The sequence below is a fragment of the Stenella coeruleoalba genome (assembly GCF_951394435.1).
Source record: "Stenella coeruleoalba genome assembly, chromosome: 8".
Classification (NCBI taxonomy): Eukaryota; Metazoa; Chordata; class Mammalia; order Artiodactyla; family Delphinidae; genus Stenella; species Stenella coeruleoalba.
Window position 1 is genome coordinate 62944388 of NC_137154.1, and position 19437 is coordinate 62963824.

General features: G+C 34.2%; 1 protein-coding gene across 2 annotated transcripts in view; it reads left to right on the top strand.

The window, feature by feature from the left end:
* EED (embryonic ectoderm development) overlaps positions 1-19437 on the top strand; it is a 34054-nt gene that overhangs the window by 6483 nt on the left and 8134 nt on the right. The window contains exons 3-10 of one of the 2 annotated variants that reach the window (XM_079928302.1): positions 1035-1127; positions 4434-4499; positions 5771-5896; positions 6546-6627; positions 11539-11630; positions 13433-13566; positions 16054-16159; positions 17323-17397. In XM_079928302.1, coding sequence (XP_079784428.1) covers positions 1035-1127; positions 4434-4499; positions 5771-5896; positions 6546-6627; positions 11539-11630; positions 13433-13566; positions 16054-16159; positions 17323-17397 — 774 coding nt within the window. The remainder of the gene's footprint in view (positions 1-1034; positions 1128-4433; positions 4500-5770; positions 5897-6545; positions 6628-11538; positions 11631-13432; positions 13567-16053; positions 16160-17322; positions 17398-19437) is intronic. The other variant, XM_079928303.1, reaches the window with a different exon arrangement.

The following is a 19437-nucleotide window of genomic DNA, read 5'->3' on the forward strand; positions in this document are numbered from 1 at the left end:
TTAACTGCCATTTGGATATTTTGATTAAATATTTCCAAAGCCTAAAGCTATGGCTTTTTGAAGGATAAGAAATAAATGTTGTTATACTTTAAAAGTGAAATCAGTGCCTTAAAGTGAATATGAAAGTTACTACTAAACACCAGGAGATTGCCAGTATAATTAAGGCTGAAAAATAACTTTGTGAACAAAACTGAATACTTGTAGCACAGGGAACTCTGCTCAATATTCTGTGGTGGCCTAAATGGGAAAAGAATTTGAAAAAGCTGCATATGTATGGCTGAATCACTTTGCTGTGCACCTGAAACTAATACAACATTGTTAATCAACTCTACTCCAATGTAAAATAAAAATTTAAAAAAACCTGAATACTTGTTTTTTGTACATCTCCTTATAGCCTCCTGGTAACTGTGAAGTTACAGCCCACTGCCTCCCCTGGCCCCCACTGTTCAAGTATTCTTGTTCATTATAAAACTTCTTGGGTTGTTTTTCTTTTAGGACCCAAATTCAAGGTTACTTAAAGTTGTTTCTATAGAACTGTAGAAAGCAGTGATTTGAATGGAGTCTGATATGCTTCACTGTACGAGGGAAATTAAACCTAATAAAATTTAATGAGTACTGGAGAAACTATATTAACTGTTAGGTTATTTGTTATTTCAGAAAAATAAATTGTGTCCTTATGTCGTAAGGGATTAAATGCCTTTGCCACAATTACCCATTTTATTTTGATTCAGAAGCATGCAGTTGGGTTTAAGGATATAGAAGGCAACTATCAAAGTATTTTCATTGATGAGTACTTGTTACCTAACCTTTGATTTAAATCTTTAATTGTTATAAAGCTTTATCATGCGCCAGTATTTTAAAATGTGAAAACTGGACTAACAGATACCTTTTAAGTGTCAAAAGTCAGTTTATGTATGATATATAAAACTGCAACTTGCATTTTGGAAAAAAGTTATAATGGGAATGGTCAGTTTAGTACCATTTTTTGGTCTCTAAAATATATTAATTTTTCTTATTTCTTGGTTATTTTATAGGAAGATCATAATCAGCCATTGTTTGGAGTTCAGTTTAACTGGCACAGTAAAGAAGGAGATCCATTAGTGTTTGCAACTGTAGGAAGCAACAGAGTGAGTGTTAAGGGGACTGTTTGGCATTTGGCTTACCAGAGTGTGGTGTTAATATAACATTGAAGTGTAATGATTTTGAAGTAAACTTTGTATAGGTGGTTTGACAATATTGTTCCTTTATGTAAAAGTGAAGCATTCTAGAAACTGACAAAATTAAAAGTAATATTCATGACTGAAAATATATCTTAATTTCATATATACTCCCAATTGTTCATGAAACAGGTTTCTATTTACATTTTGTACTCATAAATATTTTGTTTTGAGTGGCTGAAAAAATTGACCTTGCTTGTTAGAAGTGACTGTGATAGTTGTTTGTCAATTTAGGGTAAGAAGTCTGTTTCTTTTTTGTTTGTTTTTTGGGTTTTTTTTGTTATTTCTTAAAAATAATAAACATAATTAGTTGCTCTCTGTAAATGGAAGGCGTAAATCCAGTGGATTTATGTAATAGTTACTGAAAATATTTTAATTATATGCAGTAAACATTTGTTTTGAATTGTTTTTAGGAAGCCAGAGTATCTTGAACTGAGAGAATGCATAGAAAAAACCATGCTGGGCATGTTTTGATGTAAATGATTAAACTTTTTAGTTAAACCTGGGGCTGAAAAAGTGGATTGCACACACTTGTTTATTTCCATTCACTTCTAAATAAATGGGAAAAAGGAAGATTCCCTAGTGCTTACCAGGGAGAATCAGGAGTTTTCTGTTAAGCTGAAATCACTTCGGAAAAATTGTCCTCCTGATAAGTCTTTACTGTATTAGCTGACATTCTGCTTATTCATTAGTACTGTACTAGGAGTTATGAGAAGTAACAGAGAAACAGATTGACGTATTTGGAAAAAGAAAGACGGAGGAAGTTGACTACTTGGTATGGATTGACAATAAACAAAGTCACTTTCTTTACCTTTAGCACAAGAGGGTAGGGGAAGGAGGTGAATCTGAGAGGTGTTCCATAAATTGTTACTTTAATTGAGTGAAATTAAATTTATGCTTCTTTAGTAATTGTGCTAAGCTTTTTAGAGAAATAAAAGACCATGATTTTTAATGCATGCCGTTTCCTATATTTGTTTGCTGTTTTAGTGTTAGTATTCTGTTCTCAATCAAAACTAACTTGGGAGTTGTCAGCTGAGTATTTTTCAAATGTCAGCATATTTCCAAGCTTTTTTCCTTTTTTATTCTGGAAGTTTGAGGATCATACAAACACACATGCATCTATTCTGGGCTAGAACTTTGCTATTCCTGTTTTCTAAAAAGTAAAATTTGGCTTTAAGTAATTTCCTGGAAGTCTTTAAGGAAGTTTTAATTAAATTTAAGGCTCTGTTGCTTTTACTGGTCATTGAAGTTCTGAAAATTTGAAACTCTATACTCAAGTTGATAACCTGGGATAACAGCTTTTTTTGGTGTTTAGCCAAATGTAGGTTGTGATATGTAGCTTGAAAACAACAATGCAGAGGGAAATTGATGTAGTTTGAAGAAGAGATTAAGGTTATTTTTTCCGAAAATTGGGAACATAATCCATTAATTCATTTGTATCCACTTTTCAGACATCACTATAAGCCTGATTATACTTCACTAACTTCACCATCATATTAGTATAATTAGAATTAGTATAGTTTGTGCTCCAGTATGCTCATTGTAATGTTCCAGGCTTTCTAACCAAAAGAATCCCTGTTCTCATTTAAAATGACATTGAATTATACGTTACTGAATTATAAAAAGGTCTGCTGTTTGGACTTCTTTTTTTAAAAAAAGAAAGAAAATAAAGCAAAATAATCTCTTAAGACAACCTAGTTAGCATCCATATAAGGAATTTTTTTTAGAATATTAATGTAGCGATTATCTTGTTAATAGGTGATGATAGATGATTTAAAGGATCTTTATAGAGTTCTTATAGACTCTTATTAAGATTAATAACAGGTTATTGCTAACATGACTAAGCTGTAAGAAGAATGGAAAGAAATTTATAAAAAATATAGTATTATAGAGTAAGCCCTCTGTATCTGTGGGTTCCACATCCACAGATTCAAACAAGTGTGGATCAGAAATATTCAGAAAAGAAAATTCCAGAAAGTTCCAAAAAGCAGAACTGGAATTTGCTTCGTGCTGGCACCTATTTATATAGCATTTACATTGTATTAGATGTCATAGTGGTCTAGAGATGACTTAAAGTATATGGGAGGATGTGTGACGCTATATGCGTACACTATGCCATTTTATATAAGCAACTTGAGCATCCTCAGATTTTGGTATCTGTGGGGAGTTCTGGAAGCAATCCCCGGCAGATACCAAGGGACAACTGTACATAATTGAATAAAGTGTATATATTATTAATTTTAGAATATGTGACGAAAAGGCCACTGTACATCAGAAAGTTAATATTTGATGAGCAATGTCCATGAGAAACTTATTAGGCAAATTTTAGATTTTCTTTTTTTTTTTTAATTTAATTAATTTATTTATTCATTTTTGGCTGTGTTGGGTCTTCGTTGCTGCACGTGGGCTTTCTCTAGTTGTGGCGAGGAGGGGCTATTCTTCGTTGCGGTGCGCGGGCTTCTTATTGCAGTGGCTTCTCTTGTTGCAGAGCACCGGCTCTAGGCACATGGGCTTCAGTACTTGTGGCACACGGGCTTCAGTACTTGTGGCTCGCAGGCTCTAGAGCGCAGGCTCAGTAGTTGTAGCGCACGGGCTTTGTTGATCCGTGGCATGTGGGATCTTCCTGGACCAGGGCTCGAACCTGTGTCCCCTGCATTGGCAGGCGGATTCTTAACCACTGTGCCACCAGGGAAGTCCTAGATTTTCTTATATGTAATTAATAATGTTCTAAAACTATCCAAAGACTTTAAAGCTTTAAAAGAGGATAAACCACGGGAATTCCCTGATGGTCCAGTGGTTGGGACTCCCTGCCATAGGTCTGGGTTCATTCCCTGGTCAGGGAACTGGGATCCTGCAAGCCTTGTGGTGCAGCCAAAAAAAAAAAAAAGATAAACTACAATTTTAGGGAGTAGTTATACTTTACTGTGAGGCATTCAACTTTATTTACTTGGAAGAGTTGGTGCAATTACATGGATGAGATAAAAGTTGAAAACATTGGAAATAGAAACCATTATTATTACTGTAGTATTTAATATATTCTGAAAATTATGTAATGCATTAGGCTTTATAATAGCTTCCTTAAGTTTAAAGGAGCTCTTTTAAAGCAGTAGTTTCTGTAGCATCTTTGAGATACATTTGTGACTAAAATATGTTCAAAAGCTGAAGAGTGTGTTTCTACATTTGAGATAAAATTTACTGTATTTTTGTTTTCATTAGGTTACCTTATATGAATGTCACTCACAAGGAGAAATCCGGTTGTTGCAATCTTATGTGGATGCTGATGTATCCTTTCCTGGGTTTTCCATATTGTTGGCTAAAGAAATTGACTTTCAATAAGTACCCCAAAACTTTTGGAAATTAGTTCTCTAAAGTTATATTGTCCTTTCTTAACTTTAACCAATGCTATCTTTCACTGTCACCCAAAAGATTCCTAGTATCTAGTTTTCCTGATTCCTAGAAAGCCATTGTAGGGTGGATATGAAGGAGGACAGTGTGGGTATCTGGAGATGAGCATTGGAAATCCTGTAATAGAAAATGAAAGCAGAAACTTCCTGTTTCTTTGACCTTGCTTGGAATTTTATCATTTCAGGGCAGTTATATTGGTGAACTTGGGTTAATCAGAAGCTGTGCCTGGCAGTCATACCAAGTATTTGGTCATCAAAGCCTACAGAGAAAAAATAAACATTTGCAGTTTGTTTAGGAAATACTGTAAAACATGGGTTTATAAAGAAAAAGCTTTAAAAAGCCAAAGGGTACAACAGTCAAAGCTTGGTGATAAGATTTCTTCCAGATCCATTTGAAAAAGCTAGCAAATAAGAAAAAACAGGAACATTTAGTCTTCCCTTAGGTGATAAGAAAAAAAGTAACCTGTAGCCGTACTGGGAAGGTCTCACACAGGAAAAGGTGGAAAACTGAATAGTTATTGATCTTTATCTAGAGGCACGTAGAGTTACTGAGACAGAGCCAGGATCAGCAAATTAGAGCCTATAGAGCTGGCCACCTGTTTTTTGTTTGTTTGTTTGTTTTTGCAGTACGAGGGCCTCTCACTGTTGTGGCCTCTCCCGTTGTGGAGCACAGGCTCCGGATGCGCAGGCTCAGCGGCCATGGCTCATGGGCCCAGCCGCTCCGCAGCATGTGGGATCTTCCCGGACCAGGGCACGAACCTGTGTCCCCTGCATCGGCAGGCGGACTCTCAACCACTGCACCACCAGGGAAGCCCCTGGCCACTTGTTTTGTAAATAAATTTTTATTTGGGACACAGCCATGCCCATTCATTTACACATTGGCTATGTCTGCTAAAAAGACAGGTAAATAGTTATGCAAACAGCAAAATAGTAATCAAAACTGAGTGGAAGGACTGGATTTGTTTCATCATTTGGTATAGATTTTAGACCTAAAATCTCCATTGGTTAAACCTGGTAGTGTAAAGAAAAATGGGAACTTCTTTGTTAAAAACTTCAGCAGTTCTTTGGAGGTTTTTGTGTATAGTATTGTGATCATTGATGTGTTTACTTTTCAAAAACAAATTATACTTCTTAACTGGCATTTCGTAGGCTGATGAGAACTTTTACACTTGTGCATGGACATATGATAGCAATACAAGCCATCCTCTGCTAGCTGTAGCTGGATCTAGAGGCATAATTAGGATAATTAATCCCATAACAATGCAGTGCATAAAGGTGGGTTTTCTTGTTAAATTATAGATCTGCTTTTTTTTTTGAATGCACACCTGCAAAAGCTTGTCATGTTGAATTTAAAACAGAGTCAATGTCTGTGCAATTTCTAATTTGGTTTGTACTTTGCCTATTGCTTCATTTAGACAAGTCTTTTGAGACCTTTGTCACATTTGGGTAATGCAAATTAAGGAATAAGTGAGAAAATTTTATCATTTGAACTATTTTCTTTTAAAATAATTTCTGTCCTTTTGTCTTGCTTTAGTCTGAGAGGCTTTAAATGAACAATAAGAAAAGAGTGAGCTCATTTTCCAAAATCCCCTAAATAGGGGGTGTAGAGTCAAGAGCACCTTGTAAAGAACTGAAAAGTGAAGCCTTGGAAGTTGATACTAAAAAAATTTCACAAATCACATTAACCTTGGGGGTACATTAGAATCACCTGATAATCGTTTAAACCCTTGCTGTGGCTCAGAATATCTGCAAATGGGACTTGAACATCTTTTATTTTTCCTTCAAGTTGGATGCTTTTAATATGCAGCCAAGGTTGAGAACCACTATTTCAAGTGAAACTATTTTTCCATTCTCCTAAGATTAATGAAAAAGAATTTATTGATTTTTATATGGAAGTTGAAGAAATGTTTTAAATTTATTATAGCACTATGTTGGCCATGGAAATGCTATCAATGAGCTGAAATTCCATCCAAGAGATCCAAATCTTCTCCTGTCAGTAAGTAAAGGTAAGAGAAGCAAATGTTTCTTTAGTTCGATTATTTGGGAGTGAGTATTTTATTTTAGGGACAAACTGTTCTAAGGAAAAAAGCCAAATTTAAAAAGAAGTAAGTTTTAGAAAAATCTTAGCCTACATTAGCATCTCCAAACCAAGAATTGGAGGGTGGGACCTTGAAATACACTGTTAACATACGATGTAAATAAAATAATTGGTACTGAGGATTAAATGTGTATTACCCTTATTTACCATATTGCATTATGATAGTTTTAGAACTTCATGTGCAATTGAATTTTCATATTAAGCTTCATTAATTTTAAGTGGCAGATCACCAAAGTTATGACATTTTTAATAGTTTGAAGGTAGTTTTGCAAATCATCTTACCATTCTTTCCAATCATGTAGTAAGAAATAATGCATCTGAAGATCGATATTGCTTTCTTTTGACTCTCTCTATGTAAAACTTTTGTTTTATAAAGGACTCCCTGTAGAATTCCTTAAAATGCTAAGTTATCCAGTGTAAGCTCTTTGAAATTTTTCCCTTATTTATAAAGAGAAAGCATTGCTTTGCTCTGTATGGCTGTGTCGGCATTATAAGTTTATTCTGGGTTCAGACAGTGCTCTTAATCATTCTTAATCATTTCTGAGCTCTCTAAAATGATTTGGGTTGTTCTTATCTCTACATTCTGTTTTCGATTGCCCTTTCTCGTTTCATTTCTACATTATTATTCTAGTCAAGTTTATTCTTTTAAACTTGTCACACTGATAACCTAACCCCCACAGTCTGCTCATATTAAAAGATGTCCTCAAATTAAAACTCTTACATGAAACATGTTTCAGTATGATTTTTCTTTAACTATCAGGCTTGTTTAGAAATAGACACCTAAGAAGAGAACTAATAACTTTTTCTCTTCTTTTAATAACATTAGCTGGGCTCAGGTATTCCTTTACAAGTAACATAGGCCATAATGTGTTACTTGTTCTTAGTGTCACAACTTTTTAACCCTGTTCTTCCCCCACTGTGTCAGTAAGAGCATTTTTCAGACAGCTTTTCAAAATGAATAGGAATTTTTCCATAAGTAATGCTCAAGGAAGGAAAAGACAACCTATAGAAAAGGAAAAAATATTTGCAAATTATGTATCTAATAAGGGACTTGTAACAAGAGGTCATACAGCTCAGTAATAAAAAGACAACCAGATTAAAAACAGCCAAAGGTTTTGAATAGACATCTTTCCAGAGAACTTGCACAAATGTCCAATAAGCACATAGAAAGGCACTCAGCATTATTAATCATTAGGGAAATGCAAATCAAAAACACAGTGATACAGGCGAATTCTATCAAACATTTAGAGAAGAGCTAACACCTATCCTTCTCATACTCTTCCAAAATATAGCAGAGGGAGGAACACTCCCAAACTCATTCTACAAGGCCACCAATCATCCTGATACCAAAACCAAAGATGTCACAACAAAAGAAAACTACAGGCCAATATCTCTGATGAACAAAGATGCAAAAATCCTCAACAAAATACTAGCAGACAGAATCCAACAGCACATTAAAAGGATTATACACCATGATCAAGTGGGGTTTATCCCAGGAATGCAAGAATTCTTCAATATACACAAATCAATCAATGTGATACACCATATTAACAAATTGAAGGAGAGAAACCATATGATAATCTCAATAGATGCAGAAAAAGCTTTTGGGTTTGACAAAATTCAACACGCATTTATGATAAAAATTCTCCAGAAAGTGGGCATAGAGGGAACCTACCTCAACATAATAAAGGCCATATATGACAAACCCACATCCAACACCATTCTCAATGGTGAAAAACTGAAACCATTTCCTCTAAGATCAGGAACAAGATAAGGTTGCCCAGTCTCACCACTATTATTCAACATAGTTTTTGGAAGTTTTAGCCACAGCAATCAGAAGAAAAAGAAATATAAATCAGAAAAGAAGAAGTAAAAGTGTCACTGTTTGCAGATCACATGATACTATACATAGAGAATCCTAAAGATGCTACCAGAAAACTACTAGAGCTAATCAATGAATTTGGTAGAGTAGCAGGATACAGAATTAATGCACAGAAATCTCTTGCATTCCTATACACTAATGATGAAAAATCTGAAAGAGAAATTAAGGAAACACTCCCATTTACCACTGCAACAAAAAGAATAAAATAACCTAGGAATAAACCTACCTAAGGAGACAAAAGAACTGTATGTGTAAAACTGTAAGACACCGATGAAAGAAAGATGACACAAACAGGTGGAGAGATATCCTATGTTCTTGGATTAGAAGAATCAACATTGTAAAAATGACTGTACTACCCAAAGCAATCTACAGATTCAGTGCAATCCCTATCAAACTAACAATGGCATTTTTCACAGAACTAGAACAATAAATTTCTGAATTTGTATGGAAACAAAAAAGACCCCAAATAGCCAAAGCAATCTTGAGAAAGCAAACTGGAGCTGGAGGAATCAGGCTCCCTGACTTCAGATTGTACTACAAAGCTACAGTAATCAAGACAGTATGGTACTGGCACAAAAACAGAAATATAGATCAATGGAACAGGATAGAAAGCCCAGAGATAAACCCACACACCTATGGTTACTTTATCTTTGATAAAGGAGGCAAGAACATACAGTGGGGAAAAGACAGCCTCTTCAATAAGTGGTGCTGGGAAAACTGGGCAGCTACATGTAAAAGAATGAAATTAGAACACTGCCTAACACCATACACAAAAATAAACTCAAAATGGATTAAAGACCTAAATGTAAGGCCAGACACTATAAAACTCTAGAGGAAAACATAGGCAGAACACTATGACGTAAATCACAGCAAGATCCTTTTTGACCCACCTCCTAGCGAAATGGAAATAAAAACAAAAATAAACAAATGGGACCTAATGAAACAGAAGCTTTTGCACAGCAAAGGAAGCCATAAACAAGACGAAAAGACAACCCTTAGAATGGGAGAAAATATTTGCAAGGGAGAAAATATTTGCAAACGAAATAACTTACAAAGGATTAATCTCCAAAATATCCAAGCAGCTCATGCAGCTCAATATCAAAAAAACCCAACCCAATCCAAAAGTGGGCAGAAGACCTAAATAGACATTTCTCCAAAGAAGATATACAGATTGCCAACAAACACATGAAAGGATTCTCAGCATCGCTAATCATTAGAGAAATGCAAGTCAAAATTACAATGAGGTATCACCTCAAACCGGTCAGTATGGCCATCATCAAAAAATCTACAAACAATAAATGCTGGAGAGGGTGTGGAGAAAAGGGAACCCTCTTGCACTGTTGGTGCGAATGTAAATTGATACAGTCACTCTGGAGAACAGTATGGATATTTCCTAAAAAACTAAAAATAGAACTACCATATGACCCAGCAATCCCACTACTGGGCATATACCCTGAGAAAACCATAATTCAAAAAGAGTCATGTACCACAATGTTCATTGCAACACTGTTTACAATAGCAAGGACATGGAAGCAACCTAAGTGTCCGTCGACAGATGAATGGATAAAGAAGATGTGGCACGTATATACAATGGAATATTACTCAGACATAAAAAGAAACGAAATTGAGTTATTTGTAGTGAGGTGGATGGACCTAGAGTCTGTCATACAAAGTGAGGTAAGTCAGAAAGAGAAAAACATACCGTATGCTAACACATATATATGGAATCTAAAAAAAAAAAAGGTTCTGATGAACCTAGAGCAGGACAGGAATAAAGAAACAGATGTAGAGAATGGACTTGAGGACACGGGGAGGGGGAAGAGTAAGCTGGGATGAAGTGGGAGAGTAGCATTGACATATGTACACTGCCAAATGTAAAATAGATAGCTAGTGGGAAGCAGCTGCAAGGCACAGGGAGATCAGCTCGGTGCTTTGCGACCACCTAGAGGGGTGGGATAGGGAGGGTGGGAGGGAGACGCAAGAGGAAGGGGATATGGGGCCATACGTATGCATATAGCTGATTCACTTTGTTTTATAGCAGAAACTAACACAACACTGAAAAGCAATTATACTCCAATAAAGATGTTAATAAAAAAATACCACTTCATGCCTACTAGGATGACTGTAATCAAAAAGACAATAAAATATGTTGATTAGGATATGGAGCAATTGGAACCCCCCTCATCCATTGCTGGTGGGAATGTAAAATGTAAGGACATTGGAAAACAGTCTGGCAGTCCAAAAATGTTGAACATAGAATTACCACTCCTAGGTGTGTATGTCTTCAAGAAAAATGAAAATATGTCTGCACAAAAACTTGGACACAAATTGGAATCAAGAAATCATTTTTGTAGCAATGTTAATTTCCACTACTAACACAATATATTACTGCCTCTTAGTGTTACCTATGTAATATGTCAATATTCATGTGCAGTATGGACATTGCTATATTTCAAGCTATATTTATGAGTATTGCTGTCTATTTTATTGCTGATGTTTAGTGGAAAATTAGATTGCTCAAATTACAGTTAATAGCATGTTTGTAAGGTCTATAATACTCTAAAATTATGTCACTGTGAATGTTTCAATCCTATTTTGGGATTTACTATAGAAATCTTATAATTTGTCCTCTTCAGTTTGTAAATGTGGATATGGTAGAGAGAAAAGCTAGTACCTTGTTCTATGGCATATGCAATAATCAAATTTAGGACCAGAGAAATATTTCTTTCTTATCTTGAAAGTATGAGCTCATACCTAGTTAAATCTACAGGTGATATAAATATTTTAAGTTCCTATATGGTATGGATTCCTCCTTAATCTTTACTGTGAGTAAGCTTAGTCCAAACTTTGGTAGCTTTTTCTTCTTTAAAGAGCTTTTGAAAGTCCACAGTAAATGAATGATAAAAGTTCATATTAATTTTTTTATGTCTGTACTAGATCATGCTTTACGATTATGGAATATCCAAACGGACACTCTGGTGGCAATATTTGGAGGTGTAGAAGGGCACAGAGATGAAGTTCTAAGTGCTGTAAGTTGAAAGCTACAGGGCAGTGACCTTCAGGTGTACAAAGCTGTGAACAATACCCATAGAACTCTTTCCTTGTAAGAAAGCATGTGGTTTGTTTCACCTAGTCTGGCAGACAGTTATTTCATTTACTTGTGACAGAGAAGGTTTTAACTTACAGATGAAGAAGTAAAGCAAAAAGCCTCTTTGTGTTTTATCTGTACTCTGCCTGGATTCTCATGAACAAATACTATGAACTTGTTCTTTTCCTTTTTTAATCTAAAATCACCAAGTTAACTTTTGTTGTTTCTCAGTTATTAAAGGAAAAGGTTAACCTACTTGGCAATTAAGAAACTTTTTCATCTTTTATTTGAAGTTGAAATATAAGTTACTCATTTCTAGGAAGTGTTGTTCACACTGAGTTTTAGATAACTCTTCCCTTTGATGGCATGATGTTATCTTTATACTTATGTATTATAATCTATTGATCTATTGTAATGATATAAATGTTTTTAGTCAAGTTTCAGATTTTTATGTTATTTCAGATTTACTTGTGTTTCGTGTAGAGCTTACTTATTTAGTAGTCTTATAGCTCATTTCTTTTCTTTTTTTTTTAAACTATTTAAAGGGGCACCATATTTTGAAGCATGTGACATTTTAATTGGAGGTACTAACTATTCCTATAGTTAGGGTTTGTATACTTTTGTGAGAATTATACCTACCTTAAAGGGTTTTCTAGAACTTGCAACTTGGATTTTCTAGAAGTTGCAATAGCAATCTCCACCTGGTTCTATGTGTGAAAAGACTACTGTCCTTCGTTAAAGACTAATGAGAGCTCCTGGCTCTAAGGGTGTCTTGTTGCTGTTGACAGTGAGGTTATTAGGAAAAGAGCAGCTACAAGACTTGTGGATTCAATAAACACCAAACCTAAAGTTCTCAGGCTGTGTAAAACAACGTTCATGATTAATTTAAAGGTTGGATTAACAGAATATCTAGTTTAGTGAGGAAAATACTCTCCTTAAATAGAACTCTCTACTGTTATTTCTCTAAATGAGAGCAGGAGTCTGTATCTCTTCTCTGTAACAATAGGAGTTCACTGCTAGAAGGATTGATGTGTGAGATTTTCCTTAACAAATGTATGTACCATGTGCTAGATTAAATATCATCTCTGTGCCTCAGTGTCTCATCTATGTAATGAGGTGGAATAAGGTTATAATGGATGATCTGTTAGGAGCTTAGTAAAAATTAGTAAACAGCAAATGAAAAAGTTTAAATATGGTATTTCCTTTTTTAGACATTTTTTCCTTTATTCTTTTAAAAAGTGAACTCTAAAACCAAGGTACCTGAAGTCTTGTGACTTAGGTGTACAAATAAAGTAAAATTTCAATTGTTTAAGGACTCATAATTTCACATACAGATGTCAGTTTCATTGCTTGATCAGGGTTAGACAAAGAAAAGTAACATAACCATTTAGGTTTTTGTGTCATAGAATAATTGTTTTACCTCATCATTCAATTCATCTTCAAAATCAAGCAAAGGAAATATTTGAATAAAGATAATTGAATAGATAAAATTAAATTCAGTTTACTTTTTTGCCTTCCGTATTGTATAAGCTCATATACTGTGGTGGTGACACATCAGTTAAAATAAATCTCAAAAGCAGTAAAAACTTTGTGGCTTATGGCCTACATATATGAAACCCAAAATGTTAGTATGGTGGTTTGAAATACAATTTTCACAATACTGGACATCAGATGAAAATTAGATAGCATAATTTGGGGAAATAATTTATATATTTAATTTAAGCTTTTCTGTTTTACATACAGGATTATGATCTTTTGGGTGAAAAAATAATGTCCTGTGGTATGGATCACTCTCTTAAACTTTGGAGGATCAATTCAAAGAGAATGATGAATGCAATTAAGGAATCTTATGATTATAATCCAAATAAAACTAACAGGTAACAGTTGTAGTGCTTAAAACAATTTGCTATCTCATGCTGTTGAATAGCGTTTCACTTTTTCCAAAATTATTGTATAAGTCTCCAACACTGATTTTAGAATCGCCTTTTAATAACTTTAAGGTATAACTTACATGCCATAAAATTCACTGATTTTAAATGGAAGGCCTTTATTTTTGTCTATATGTTTGTGGCTTATTTTTCAAAATCCCTTTCAGTTGTATTTTTATCTTAATTTAGTAGCACATTTCACTTATTTTTATTTAGGTATGCATGTGCTAATGTTATTAGCACTGCTTGTCAATACTCTAAGTTCTAATTCAAGACAGTAATGAAAGAGCTTTATTTTCAGTCCTTAAATTTCATATGCCTTGAAACTATTATATTGATTATGTTTCTAAGAAAATAAATTATTTGAAAACTCACACATCTGTGGAAGATGATTGTATAAACAGAAGAAGTAAATCATAATTTTAAATTGGGTTCTTAGCTTTAATTCATGATAAAATAATGCTTTCCTTTAAGTGATACTCACTTCATTAAATGGAGAAAATTCAAAAGCAGGAGATTTGAACCAAGGGGAGGGACTAGCTGTGGGAACTTGGCAGTTTTCTTAGTATAGTTTTGAAAAACCTCAACTCTTAATTCATTTACTATCTTTTTCAGAATCTTATCAAGCTATTATTAACACTTTCACTGTGACTATCATATGTTTGTAAATGTTAACTTTGTTTGCACTTTTCATTTTAGCAGAGTTAATTTTCTGGTTATCAAGCCAGATTATTAATAGATTGGTAGTTGAATTTGTAATTATCAGTAAATATTTTAATAGACATGCATCAGATCTCAAGCCTCTAAGAATTAGTATGACTTTCGATTTTTATTTTAAAACACCAGGGCTTAGTGTAATATTCAGTTTATGTTTTTATATTTTCTAGAGCTCTGAAATAAATAGAAGTTATACTTTACAGCTTACAGAAAATAACAGTGAATTATGCTGATCTTCTTGAGAGAGGTTTAACCATAGATTATAATACATATTTGGCTGAAAAGTAATTAATAAAATTATAGCAGTTAAGAATTTATATCAGATCATTAATAGCGTTTTAATGTTTTAATAAAGAAAAAATCCAGGAGTTCCCTGGTGGCCTGGTGGTTAGGATTCCCGGCTTTCACTGTCGTGGCCTAGGTTCAATCCCTGGTTGAGGAACTGAGATCCTGCAAACCGCAAAAAAAAAAAAAAAGAAAAAAGAAAAGAAAAGATCCTAGAATTTGAATTGGAAAGAGTATTTGAAATGATTCAGCCCAACATCCTTTTTACATATGAGGGAAAAGCAAAGAGAGGACATGTGAGTTGCCCAAGACACAACTAATTCATGGTATATGATACTTCTGCAGTTACTTCAGTTTAAAAACTGAATCAGGGGCTTCCCTGGTGGCGCAGTGGTTGAGAATCTGCCTGCCAATGCAGGGGACACGGGTTTGAGAACTGGTCCGGGAGGATCCCACATGCCGTGGAGCAAGTAAGCCCGTGAGCCACAACAGCTGAGCCTGCACTCTAGAGCCCACGAGCCACAACTACTGAGCCCGTGTGCCACAATGCCTGATGCCCACACACCTAGAGCCCGTGCTCCGCAACAAAAGGAGCCACCACAATGAGAAGCCCATGCACTGCAATGAAGAGTAGCCCCTGCTCATCGCAACCAGAGAAGAGCCCGCGTACAGCAGCGAAGACCCAATGCAGCCAAAAATAAAATAAAAATAAATAAATAAAACTGAATCACTTACTAGATTAGAAATATTAGGTATACATTTAATTAACTTCAGAATTGGTAGCAACTTCTCTAGTTTATGGTCTTCTCACAAATATCTTTAAGGAAAAGTTGCGCCATATTTTACTTTTCTAAATACAGGAGAAGTTCTAACTAATAAATGTCAAATTGTTGTCAGATATCATCTTCAGAAATTGTTCTAGGAAGGATTCTCACCTAACTTTACCTTTAGCAGACTTTGAAATGATGTCATTGTTCCTAAAAGATAATTATCTTTTGAAATAATCTAGATGTGTTTACTTTCATAGACCATTAATGCTTAATTTTAAAGGATTGAGTAGGTAGCTTAGTATTTTCTATGAGAAATTTCCAGCTCTGTAATCAAGTGTCTTTGGTTATTGGTTAGATAGCCAGAATTGAAGTGATTAATTTTGGCCTATATGTAGTAAGGCAGGAAGCTGCAATTTTTATAAATGAAATTTCATAGGATGAATACAAAATTCAGTTGAGAGCTAATAATGGAGTAAATGTAGAAACAAAAATGAAATGAGATTTTAGCTCTGAGTAAACAGATAAGAAGGTATTTAGTTTTGTAGAAACAAAGAAGAATTAGTATTCATATATTTTATTTTTCAAAGTTTTATAAATCCAAAAAGGAAAATTAGTGAGCTTTTGCTACACGTTTTTCTCTTAACTTTTGATATTTCCATTTCAGGCCATTTATTTCTCAGAAAATTCATTTTCCTGACTTTTCTACCAGAGACATACATAGAAATTATGTCGATTGTGTGCGATGGTTAGGTGATTTGATACTTTCCAAGGTATGGTAACTGCTGTTAAGCTGTATTTCCATTGTTTGTGTGAGTTGGAACTTTGCAGGGAGCACAGTTTTTTATGCAGTTGGTAAATTGGATAACAGATGGGAAATTGCTTTTTTTTTTTTTTAAGTCTTATGATAACTTTGAAAGATTTGGAAATTTGTTTTAGGCATAAAACATCCTGATGAATTATAATTTGTGTTCCAATAAGATGAAAAATGTTACCTTGCAAGTTGATACTGTTCTCTGATATCCAGTGTTACTGTAAAATAACCAATATCTAAAGCCAGTAGTGTGGTTGTTTTTTGTTGTTGTTAATGTTTGTGTTCATTTCAGTAAACTTACATGTACAAAAACAGATGGATGGAGTTGGTTCATGGGATGTAGTTTGCCAACCCCTGCTCTAGTATGTTGATACATATGTTTATATATATATATTTTACTGATAATTTAGAGAAGTTGGTGGTGATGTCATCTGAACATTTAGGATTGTCAAATTTGGAGAAACTGCTATCTAGTTTCTTTTCTTGATACAGGTTTCAGGGCATTTCACATTTTCTTGGGCAGAGCCTGATTTATTTTTTCCTTGGCCATGAGGGTATAGTTTTACCTTTCTATTTTTTAACTTTTGATCTTGAAATTAGATTCACAGGAAGTTTCAAAGACAGTTCAGAGAGGTCCCATATTGCCCTTCACCCAATTTCCCCCATTGGTTATTACATCTTACATAGCTATAATACAATATCAAATCCAGGAAATTGACATTGTACAATGTGCGTGTGTAGTTCTATGTCATTTTATCACATGTGATTTTGTCATTTCAAGAATGTTATGGTATGGGACCTTTTAAGATTTTTTTTTTCACTCAGTGTAATGCCATCCAAGTTGTTGTGTGTATCAATAGGTCTCCCTTTTTACTGCTGAGTAGTATCCCATGGAATGGGTGTACCACAGTTTATTTAACCTTATGCATCTATTGTAGGACATTTTGATCCTTTCTAGTTTGGGCCTATTACAAATAAAGCTGCTATTGAACAATCGTGTATAGGTTTTTGTGTGGACTTACTTAAGTTTTCACTTCTCTAGGATAAATGCCTAGAAGAGCAATTGCTAGGTCATGGTTAAGTTCGTTTAGTTTTTTAAGAACCTGCCAAACTATTTTCCAGAGTGGCCGTGCCATTTTACATTCCCACCAGCAATGTATGAAAGATCCAGTGTCTTCGAATCTTCGCCGGCATTTGGTATTGTCACTATTTTTTATTTTAGCTGTTCTGATAGGTGTGTAGTGATACATCATCGTGGTCTTAATTTGCATTTCCCTGATGGTTAGTGGTGTTGAACATCTTTTTCATGTGCTTATTTACCATCCATATATCCTTTCAATGATGTCTCTTCATATCTTCTCATTTTCTGATTGGATTGGTTTTTGTTTTGTTTTGTTTTTTACTGTGTTGAGTTTCGAGAGTTCTTCATATATTCTAAATATAAATCCTATGTCAGATAAATAGTTTGCAAATATTTTCTTCCAGTCTGTAGCTTGTCTTTTCATCCTCTTAACAGGGTCTTTTACAAATGTTTTTAATTTTGATAAAGTTCAATTAATTTATTGATTTTTTAAAAAAATTATTATTTTATGGATCATGCTTTTGATATTGTGTTTAAACGCTCTTCACTGAGCCCTAGGTCCTAAAGATTTTCTCCTGTGTTTCCTTCAAAAAGTATTGTAATGGTTTATGTTAAATTTAATGGTCCATTTTAAGTTAATTTTTGTATGAGGTTTAGGTAGAAAGTTCATTTTTTGCCTATAGTTATCCAGTTGTTCCAGCTCCATTTGTTGAAAGCCTATCTTTCCTCCTTTGAATTGCTTTTGTACTTTTTTCAAAATTGTTTGGCCATACTTGTATGAGGCTGATTCTGGTTTTTCTATTCTGTTCCCTCTACCAGTACTACATACACAGGCTCGGTTACTCTAGCTCTATAATTAGTCTTGGAGTTGGTAGAGTGATTTCTTCCACTTTATTCTTTTTCAATATTATTTTAGCTATTCTAGTTGCTTTGTCTTTCCATATAAATTTTAGAATAATCTTGTCTACATTTACTAAAAATCTCGCTGGGCTTTTTTTGGGGGGGCAGGGAGATTTTGATTGGAATTGTGTTAAACCTGTATATCAGTTTGGTGGGGAATTAATATCTTTACTCTGCTTAGTCTTCTGGTCCTTGACTATGGTATGTCTCTCCATTTAGAGTGACTGTAATAAATGGTATTTCTGATTTCCATTTCTTTGTGTTCATTGCTAGTAGATAGAAATAAATTGATTTTTGTGTATTAATCTTGAATCCTTCAATCTGTTTGAACTACTTATAGTTCAGGAAGGTTTTTGTTTGTTTTTGGTTAATTACATGGGATTTTCTACATAGATCATAATTTCATCTGCAAATAAGGACAGTTTTTATATCTTCCTTTCTGAACTGTATTTTTCTTAATTTCCTTTTCTTGTCTTATTTCACTGGTAAGCTTCTAGTCCTGTGTTGAATAGCTGTGTTAAGAGCAGACATCCTAGGCTTGTTTCTGATGTTAAAGGGGAAAAGAATTCAGTCTTTCACAATTTTGTAGATGTTCTTTATCAAGTTGAGAGCTTTCCTTCTGCCTAATTTTTTCAGAGTTTTATCATGAATGGGTGTTAAATTTTGTCAAATGCTTCTTCTGCATCAACTGATATGATCACTGGTTTTTCTTTTTTAGCCTGTTAATGCAGTGGATTGCACTGATTGTTTCTGAATATTGTATCACTGGAATAAGCTTACTTGGTCTTGCTGTATAATTCTTTTTATATGTTACTGAATTCTATTTGATAATATTTTGTTAAAGATTTTATATGTATTAATGAGATATGATATTGGTCTGAAGTTTTCTTATTTATATTGCCTTTGTCTGGTTTTGGTATCAATAATACTGTCCCCTAGGCCTAGAAATTTTTGAGGAGGAGTTTAAAAATTAAACACTCAGTTTCCTTAAAAGTGAAAAGGTTATTCGAATGAACTGTTTCATATTGAGTGAATTGTGGTAGTTTGTGCTATTTGAGGAGTTGATGCATTCCATCTAGTATAAAATTTATGTGTGGAGAGTTGTTTGTAGTATTCTCTTATTATCCTTTTGATATCTGCAAGGTCTCTAGTGATAGCCCCTGTTTCATTCCTGAAGTTAGTAATTTATATCTTCTCTTCTGTCAGTCTTTTTAAGGGTTTGTCAAATTTTCTTCTGTTATCTCCTGTCTTCCTTC